The sequence below is a fragment of the Zalophus californianus genome, chromosome 9, assembly GCF_009762305.2.
Source record: "Zalophus californianus isolate mZalCal1 chromosome 9, mZalCal1.pri.v2, whole genome shotgun sequence".
NCBI classification, from domain to species: domain Eukaryota; kingdom Metazoa; phylum Chordata; class Mammalia; order Carnivora; family Otariidae; genus Zalophus; species Zalophus californianus.
The window spans coordinates 56920653-56929511 of NC_045603.1; the positions used below are offsets into that span (position 1 = coordinate 56920653).

At 49.3% G+C, this 8859-nt stretch overlaps 2 protein-coding genes across 5 annotated transcripts; one reads left to right on the forward strand and one right to left on the reverse strand.

Annotated features, from left to right (window-relative positions):
* The first annotated feature begins 1240 nt into the window (after positions 1-1240).
* On the forward strand, positions 1241-4229 carry CDK4 (cyclin dependent kinase 4). Its single transcript, XM_027593006.2, has 8 exons — positions 1241-1478; positions 1929-2165; positions 2324-2459; positions 2578-2745; positions 2880-2989; positions 3240-3290; positions 3429-3564; positions 3822-4229. Exons 2-8 carry the CDS (start codon positions 1948-1950, stop codon positions 3912-3914), a joined length of 912 nt encoding a protein of 303 aa, XP_027448807.1. The 5' UTR covers positions 1241-1478; positions 1929-1947; the 3' UTR covers positions 3915-4229.
* A 19-nt stretch (positions 4230-4248) lies between these two features.
* TSPAN31 (tetraspanin 31) lies at positions 4249-7438 on the reverse strand. 4 transcript variants are annotated; one of them, XM_027593009.2, is made up of 6 exons: positions 6944-7438; positions 6325-6453; positions 5941-6021; positions 5483-5614; positions 5054-5167; positions 4249-4956 (listed from the first exon to the last, which is right to left on the reverse strand). In XM_027593009.2, exons 1-6 carry the CDS (start codon positions 7004-7006, stop codon positions 4882-4884), a joined length of 594 nt encoding a protein of 197 aa, XP_027448810.1. In that variant the 5' UTR covers positions 7007-7438; the 3' UTR covers positions 4249-4881. The 4 variants fall into 4 exon arrangements, with proteins under 4 accessions (XP_027448810.1, XP_027448809.1, XP_027448811.1 ...); XM_027593008.2 differs by having other exon boundaries at positions 6286-6453; positions 6944-7430; XM_027593010.2 differs by lacking the exon at positions 6325-6453 and having other exon boundaries at positions 6944-7430.
* Positions 7439-8859: the final 1421 nt, after the last annotated feature.

Below are 8859 nucleotides of genomic sequence, written 5' to 3' on the forward strand. Positions count from 1 at the left end.
ATACTGATCCCTTCCCTCCTTAGTCCCATTCCCCTAAAGGGTTAGGAGATTAAAAAAAGAAGTTGGAGCCAGTAACCAGTAAGACAAGGAAAGTAAAAAAAAAAAAAAAAAAGACAAAGAAAGTCAGAGAAACCTGTCTGTTGTCTACCTAAGTGTCTGTGAGCAGAGGCTATTTTGAAAAGTCTGTGTTCTGGCCAGGAGCAAGGGCTAAGAAAGCTTGCACTGGGGAAAAGAGGGAAGCAGAATGACCCCAAACAAGGAGTCACAGGATTTGTAGAAGAGCACAAATCACTCTCATGCAATGCCATGGTCCGAGGTGGTGGTGGAGGTAACTTCCCTGCACATGCTCACTCTTGTATCTATCCATCTATATATAATGTGTAAAATATACACACTTATATACACATATACAGACACACATATATCATAGCATCTAAGTGTTGGAAAGAACCTTAAAGTTTAAGTGTTCCTGTCTCTTGCTCATTGATAACTTCTCTGCCAGAAAGCATTATTTTAACACTACCAGGAAGGGGTGGAATTTAGAAGAGGGGAGGGCATTACCTTGAGACTCTTCCTGTCGGATTACTGCATTAATCTACCCTCCATCAAGCCTTTAATCCTAGTTTTGCCCTCAAATGGGTATTGTCTACTATTTTATACGACCACACTGTTGGCTACCTCTTTACACACAGCCTCATCACAACTTTAAAGGGCTAGTGACGGAGACACCAAAAAACTCCACATGCACACAGGAAGCAAGCACTCAGTATAAATTTGTTGAATGAGTGAATGAATGAAACAAAGACACAAATGAGAATATGTTTTCCCATGGCAGGGAAGCAGAAAGGCTACAGCACCACCTCTCGACCCCCGTCCCATCCTCCCGATCCCTGACCACCATATGGAGAGTGAGAGACGTGCAGTGTGTAGTGAGACTGGAGAAGCGTTCAGGCTCGCCCTGCAGCCCTGAGTTGGGATCTGGGTGGCCCAGGTTGCCATGGCACCGCATTGGACTCCACCCTCTCTCGTCTCCCCCGCCCCCCAAACCCCGCCAGGGTCTGGCAGTCAGTCACGTGCCCCGCCGCGTAACCACACCTCTGCTCCTCAGAGCGAAGTCGAGCGGTCACGTGTGATAGCAACAGATCACGTGGCTGCCATCTCCCGCCTCCGCCCCTCTCCCCTCCCCGCCCCCTTCCCGGTCAAAGCCTCTCCTGGGTACCCCTCTGCGCATGAGTGGCTCGTCACGTGTTCCGAACGTCCGGCTTTCGCCCCGCCCCGCCAGTTTCCGCGCGCCTCTTTGGCAGCTGGTCACATGGTGAGGGTGGGGGTAAGGGGGCCGCTCTAGCTTGCGGCCTGTGTCTATGGTCGGGCCCGTAGAGTCCAGCTGCCCGGGACAGAGCTCGAGTGTATGGCGCCGCAGGATCTGGCTCCGGGGCCCCGATAACGGGCCGCCCCCGCAGCTCCCGGCACGGAGTGAGGTAAGCATAGCCCCTTCCCAGGAATGGGGACCGTTTTCGCCCTCCACGGCTGCCTACGCGGACAAGTTATGGAAGGGTCGCTCGAGGGCGGGAAGTGGGGCAGGGTGTAATTTGTTCCTTTGTGGTTGTAGGGAGGTGTAATTTTGGGCCTGGATGTCGGTTCTTCGATGCAGGGGGTGTGTCGTGTGAGATAGAACCTTGTGCGGGGCGCGATGGTCGGGCCCAAAGGAAAAGGAATTTTTTATTTTAGGGCTTCACGTGGCTGGAGGGGTTGGGGTTAGAGTCATTGTGTTACCTGAGGGGCCAGCCTCATGGAAGATTGGGGAAGGGACGGGATGGTGGTGGTGGTGTCTTTGTGATATCTTTTGTGGGAGTCACTTTATTGCTGCAGGCTCATACCATCAGAACTCTGGAAGGGATTTTCGGTGGCAGGAGTCTTTGTGATTGTAGGGTCTCCTCTGATCTGAGAATGGCTACTCCTCGATATGAGCCAGTGGCTGAGATCGGTGTTGGTGCCTATGGAACGGTATACAAGGCCCGTGATCCCCACAGTGGCCACTTCGTGGCCCTCAAGAGTGTGAGAGTCCCTAATGGAGGAGGTGCTGGAGGGGGCCTTCCCATCAGCACAGTTCGTGAGGTGGCCTTACTGAGGCGGCTGGAGGCTTTTGAGCATCCCAACGTTGTCCGGTGAGACCTCAGAGGGTTAGGAGTGGGCAGTAAAGGGGAAAAGACAACTTATAGGTGGGGAGTGGTGGTCAGGAGAGAAGTGGGGATCCTGAGGAAATAGGGGAGGCCATGTTGGGAACAAAGGGATTGATCAGTGAGTGACCATTTGCTCTGGCCAGGCTGATGGACGTCTGTGCCACCGCCCGAACTGACCGGGAGACCAAAGTGACCCTGGTGTTTGAGCACGTGGACCAAGACCTGAGGACCTATCTGGACAAGGCACCCCCACCAGGTTTGCCAGTGGAGACCATCAAGGTGAGGAGGGTGGGTAGACACTGAGAAGGTACATTGAGACCTTTGTAGTAGAACCTGTTGTGATTTCAGGTATGGTACCTAGTTTCCAGTTCCTCTGTTCCTCCCCCTTCCAAACCAGGATCTGATGCGCCAGTTTCTAAGAGGCCTAGATTTCCTTCATGCCAACTGCATCGTTCACCGAGACCTGAAGCCAGAGAACATTCTGGTGACCAGTGGTGGGACAGTCAAGCTGGCCGACTTTGGTCTGGCCAGAATCTACAGCTACCAGATGGCACTTACACCTGTGGTCAGTAGAAAGATGAGGGTAGGAGAGTGGTTGACCATAGCAGTTGAGAAGTCATGAGCTTCGTGATTTTAGTCAAGCAGTTGTAGTTCATGGTAACCAGTGGGGTTCTCATCTATTTTTCTTATTCCGGTTAGGTTGTTACACTCTGGTACCGTGCTCCAGAAGTTCTTCTGCAGTCTACATACGCAACACCCGTGGACATGTGGAGCGTTGGCTGTATCTTCGCAGAGATGTTTCGTCGCAAGTATGGGACCCAAGTCTCCTGAACTCTCTTGAGTTTCCCAAATCTCTTAGTCATAAGCCACATCCATTCCCTGCCTGTTCTTTCACTTAAATATTACTGACCATTCTGTTCTTAATCGGAAACTCTGAAATGTCCTGGAATTAGGAATTTCACATCCCTATATTCTCCTCACCCTTTGTTTGGAGCCAGTAGCAATAATTATTCCACTACCGTATCTTTGAAAATGACTGCTGTGTTTTTCTCACTTTAGGCCTCTCTTCTGTGGGAACTCTGAAGCTGACCAGTTAGGCAAAATCTTTGAGTAAGTGACCGGCATGGGGAAAAGAACTTTCTATTCTCAATCTTCTTTCTGCTCAGCCCCAGATGGCAGTTGGCTCTGCCTCTGGAGGTGGGGGCTGGAGAAGGACCCTCTTGACCAGAGCTCTCCTATTCCCCATAGCCTGATCGGGCTGCCCCCAGAGGATGACTGGCCCCGAGATGTGTCTCTCCCCCGAGGAGCCTTTTCCCCCCGAGGGCCCCGTCCAGTGCAGTCAGTGGTACCTGAGATGGAGGAATCTGGAGCACAGCTGCTGCTGGTACTGGGCTTGGGCATGGGCACAGGATGAGGTTGGAGTGGGAATAAAAGCAGTATAAAAGGGACGCAAATCGTCACGGTTCCTAAGACTTCGTTGGTGGATGGGCTAGTTTTTACTGTTGCTGTGTGAATAGGCCATCCACAAAGAGGGATGTAGTAAAAGAGCCCGTCCTGGGTATTGTTGGGGGTGAGCAAGTCTTTTTCTTTTTTCTTTTTTTTTGTCTTCATGGTCTTTTGATCTTTGCCTCCCCTTCTTAGGAGATGCTGACTTTTAACCCACACAAGCGAATCTCTGCCTTCCGAGCCCTGCAGCACTCTTATCTACAAAAGGCAGAAGGTAACCCAGAGTGAGCAGTGGAGTGGCCGCAACAATACTGAGAGAAGAGAAGCTGTCATTTCCCTTCCTTTGAACACTTGAGTGGAGAGCCCCCCAGTTGAGTAAGGCCATCTTGGCCTTCATCTCTGAGGCTATGGAAACTCCTCCTCCCACTTTTTACTGAGAATATTTTGCTGCCTTAATGACACCCCCCACCCCCTTTTGAGGCTTATCCTTCTCCTGCCCCCTTATTTTCGTACACCAAGGGGTATGTCCCTTGTTCTCCCCTTTCCTATCTTGATATCGGGATCTTTTTTATACAGGAAAAACAAAAGAAAACAAAGAAATATGGTCTTTTTTGTTTTGTTTTGTTTCTTCCTTTCTTGGGCTTTGCCATTTGGGGATTGGGAAAAACCACTTGGGGGATGGCACTTTCCTATAGAATCTTAAAAGGTTCTCCCCAGTTCACAGGGTCTGTGTAGGCAAGCGGAGCCCCTCAGCTGGCAAAAGAAAAGGCACTTACGTTGTTTCTTTGAATATGGAGTTTAAATGGCTTTTATTTTTATATTCACTGAACTTCCCTACACTGGGTCCTGCTTATTGTAAGAAAGAGTTCTTGGTGGTTTCTTCCCTGGTTCCATCCCTGATTCACCCTTGGAGCCAGGCCAGGATGTGTTGAGGTGGTCTGGCATGTGGAAGGGAAAAGAGGGGAAACAGAGCCAGGAATGACTCCAACCCCCATCCCATTTCATGCACTCCCAGGAGCTTCCCATATCCACTTAGGGAGAGAGGAGGAAGTTGTTCTTTATTCCTTATGATCTTGCTCCCACTAAACATGTCAGGGCATACAGCCTGGCTGTTCAGTCATCTTTGGGGGATGCGGCAAAGGGCCTTTCCTTTTTCTCAAACAAAAAGGGCTACAGACCCTAGGTTTTCCCTAAGGGAGGAAAAAAAGCTTAGGGAGGATAGAGAGCAGGAGAGACATCAGAAGGATCTAGAGTCTTATAGAAAGGCACTGGGGTTAGCTCGAGGATCCTTCTGATTCCGAAATCTCATTGCTAGCCAAACACCAAGAATCTGTAAAAAGCAAAGGGAAAGAGATTATCAGCAATTCTGAATCTCTGGAGCTAAGACAGAGAAAGGGTGTATGTATGAGAGAACTGAAGAATGTTACCTCTGTAAAGCTAAAGAAGAGTCCAACACCCCCCAGGATTTTCAGGGCTTCGTCTGAATGCTTAAGAAACTTTTCTCCACACATCTGGCACGTGGAGCTCCGGCTCTTACAGATCTGAGGATAAAACACATATGTATGTGTTTAGAGGATGCAGAGTTGCTAGGCTGCCCTACCCTGACACCTGTGGTGAAGGGCCCCAGAAATTATTTACTAGTTTCTAATCAGTATCCTACAGACTGAAATCTCACTTGATTAATTCTCCAACCTTTGTATCCATACCTTCCGCCCTCTCAGCACATGGCCCCAGTGCAAAAGAGAGCTGCTAGAGAGAGACAGTCATTCAAACTCTTAAATCTGCCAATTTGGGCAGTGTCCTGAACCAGCTCTCCTACCCGCCCGCCCCCTGGCCCCACCTCTGCACCAACTCACTGCAGTGCAGAAAGCGAAATCCTGTTGATACAGGGTTGTGAGGTTGAACAAGCCACAACAATCAAAACTTCTTTCCAGTTCATCCCGGGTATTGTTGCTCATGACCCACCAAGAAGCATTAATGACATCTGTCTGGAGAATATAGGCAAGAGGGAAATTATTGGATGCTGCTAACCTTAAGAATGCTCTTATATCCTGATCTTAGTTCAAGTGCCTCGATTTCCCTATTCCAGCAAAGTCAGTCAACATCCCTCAGAAACAAAGGTGTATTATACAGAAAATGATAAAAATCCACCTCTGGGTTCTTCTGGAAAATACTCATGGAAAATTACCCAGACTTCCCAGAGGAAGCAAATAGCTGAAGAGTCCAGTAGTGGGCTACTAAGAGGTCCAGACTGAGGGGAGGGGGTTAGAGAGTAGAGGAAAAAAAGCAAGTAGTTGAGAGGACATGCACTTACCTGTTTGCTTCGGTTAATAGCCAGACATGAGCAAGAGATTCCAAACTGGAAGATGAAGACCAACCCAAGGATGATCATGTACTGAGAGGAAGAGTTATGGGAAAAAAAAAAAAAAAAAAGTCCTAGATTCCTTTATGTTGCACCTATAATAACCATCGGCTGTCATCTGTTCATAGAACTTAACATAGCTGTGTCAGTTGAAAACAAAGTCATCAGCTCTTGTTTCATGAAGTATGGTATAGGGCAGGGCCAGGAGACATGTCCCCAAGATCCCCCAAGTCTACCCCTCTCAAACACTCCTGGCCAATTCAGCCCTCCCAAGAGCCCCACTTAAGGTCAGGATACAAAGAATAGCAGTACTTGGTGGTGGTTGACAGCACCCACCAGTCCAGCCACCGCGATGAGAAGAAGGAAGACTCCCACAGCAATGACTCCTCCGATGATGTGGATGCTGGACACCAGACCCAGACCCTTACCCCAAGCAGCCACTCCAATGAGCAACAAGCCTACCAGCTACAGGAAACACAGGAGGTTACATCCCAAAAGAACTCTAGCACAGCCAAAAGCCCTACAGGGAGTCTTGGGACAAAAAAGATCTGAGTTTCTGTGAACTAAGGACAGCAGGTGTATGCACCCACCAGAGGTCAGGATGGTTGGGATGGGAGTGGGGGCAGCAGGGATAGTAGTCTATGAATATAAAAAAGGAAACTTTAGCTTCATCCATTACTTTTATTTTGGGAGAAACAAATTCCCAGGAGGGCGGGATGGGCCTTTATGCCCACAGCCCCCGGTTCATCCGCCCCCACCCCCAGACAAACCCTCTGGTTACCGGAAGTCTCCCCTCTTCCCACGGAAGTCCCCTGGAATTCCCTCTTCGCCGGAAGTTCTCGGGAATCTTCCCGGAACCCCCAGTACACTCCCCCTTCCCACCGGAAGTCCCCTAGAGATTCTCCCCACTCCTCTTTCCGCCCTGAAGCTTCCCGAACCAGCTCCAAAACCTCACCATGTAGACCACGTTGAGAGCGCACAGCGCATTCTTGGAGCAGGCAAAGCCACCGCAAACCATCTCCCCAGCTTTGGGGACCCAAGTGGTCCCAAGGACTTGGGGGGAGGTTCTTGGGGACCGTCTTCTTGGACCCCGACAGCTTCTGTCTCTTTAAATCGAGTCCAGCCAAACCCAGTCCTCTGCGCCTGCACCGTCCCACCCCTGCCTCTGGATTGGCGAAACTCGGGGCTAATCCAGGACGTCGGTGGCCTGAATGCCAATCAGTCTGCATTGCGTCACTGACCCGCCTGTCGGCCCCTCCTTTAGGTTCTTTATTGGCTGAAACTTAAACTGGGGGTAGGGCTTCCATAGATTCTCATAAGGAGCAAAGCCTAAACTTCCCCGGATTGAAAGCGGAGCTTTCTGTGGTCGCCGCTGGAAGGGCTAATCCGAGGGAGGGGACGCAGGAGAAACCCAGCGGAAGAAGGAGAGGTGCGGCTTCGAGGACAGGGTGACAGGGCTCCTCCCCTCGAGGGAGCGCCCTTCCCCGCCCCTTTCCCCTTGTCCCGCAGTGATCTCATGATGACGGTGTTGTTTGTTGTTATTGCATCACACTCGGGAACACCCAAAGGAGCAAAACATCGAGCTTTTTAGCCCGACCACGGAGGCCCCGGGTTGGGCACAGTAACATCCAACAAACCGTCACACATTTGCAGGTGTGTCCACTAGTACACATTTCTTCTTCCATATCCCCTCCTAACTGGGTGTGAATATGCTAGAAATTCAGTGTGAAGAACAGCTGCTTCGAGCGAGGGCATTCCTGTACATGACAAAGCCACCGCGCAGACATGGAGCACGTGCCTGATCCAGGGCTTATAAAAAAAAAAGTCCAAGGGAGGGGTCTGGAATGTGAAGGAATATTAATAAATATTAGGGGAAGGAGGAGTCTCCACATTTTCACGGGGGTGGGCATAGAGGTTGATCAATATGCTTATTATTGAATAAATGTTTTTCATGGATATGGGAAAAGTCATAATTCCTCTTTCCCCCAAGAGAAACAGTGGTAATGGGAACACAAAAAACCTCCCTGCAACCCCACAGGATGACTTCAGTTAGTATGTACTTAGATTCTATGACTGCTGAAGCAGTAGTCTAACTGCCAGACTGCATGGGTTCCAACTTTGCCACTTACTGGCTGCGTAACCTTTGGGTCTCTGTGGCTGTTTCCTCATCTGTAAATAGAGATAAATAACAATACACCTGCCTCTTGGGTTGTTGTGAGAACTGAATGAGTTAATATATGCAGAATGCTTAGGACAGTACTTGGCACACAGTCAACGCTCAGTGTTAGTTATTTTCATCAGGCTATAAGTTCCAGTGGGTAATCCCAGCCCCCAATTCCCTTATCTCCAACTATACAAATAGTCACATAGTTATAATCCTCTATCCTTCATAAATTAGTATCAAGAACATATGCAGGAGAGAAGACACTTGGCAGGGCCAGAAAGGTTTGAGTCCCGAAACAAAGTGATTAGATCAAATTAGCCACACACACCCCCCACATACCCCCTGCATCTTCATTCTGTCCTTAAATTCCTCCTCCACCCTCTTCTCTTTCAGGTCCGAAATCAAGGGCAAGACAATGGTATTAAAGATAAGGGGAACTGGTTGGCAGGCATCTTGTTTGGGTGGTATAGTGAAAAAGAGTATCAGAGTTGAAATCAGAAGACCTAGGCTCACAAGGGTGCCTGGCTGGCTCAGTCGGGGGAGCGTACAACACTTGATCTCAGAGTGGTGAATTGGAGCCCCACGTTGGGTGTTGAGATTACTTAAAAATAAAATCTAAAAAAAAAAAAAAAAAAGACCTAGACCCATAGATTTCCATAGATTTTTTTTTTCACCTCTTACTGGCCTCTCTGAACTTTGGCTTCCTT

Excerpts from the sequence above, each read along its gene's own strand:
- CDK4 (XM_027593006.2), top strand. The coding sequence starts at position 1,948 with ATGGCTACTCCTCGATATGAGCCAGTGGCTGAGATCGGTGTTGGTGCC. Across the intron at positions 2,460-2,577 it reads TGCCAGTGGAGACCATCAAG|GATCTGATGCGCCAGTTTCT; the intron begins GTGAGGAGGGTG and ends CTTCCAAACCAG. Across the intron at positions 3,565-3,821 it reads CTGGAGCACAGCTGCTGCTG|GAGATGCTGACTTTTAACCC; the intron begins GTACTGGGCTTG and ends TCCCCTTCTTAG.
- TSPAN31 (XM_027593008.2), bottom strand. The coding sequence starts at position 7,006 with ATGGTTTGCGGTGGCTTTGCCTGCTCCAAGAATGCGCTGTGCGCTCTC. Across the intron at positions 5,615-5,940 it reads CTATTAACCGAAGCAAACAG|ACAGATGTCATTAATGCTTC; the intron begins GTAAGTGCATGT and ends TATATTCTCCAG. Across the intron at positions 5,168-5,482 it reads ATTTCGCTTTCTGCACTGCA|ATCTGTAAGAGCCGGAGCTC; the intron begins GTGAGTTGGTGC and ends TTTTATCCTCAG.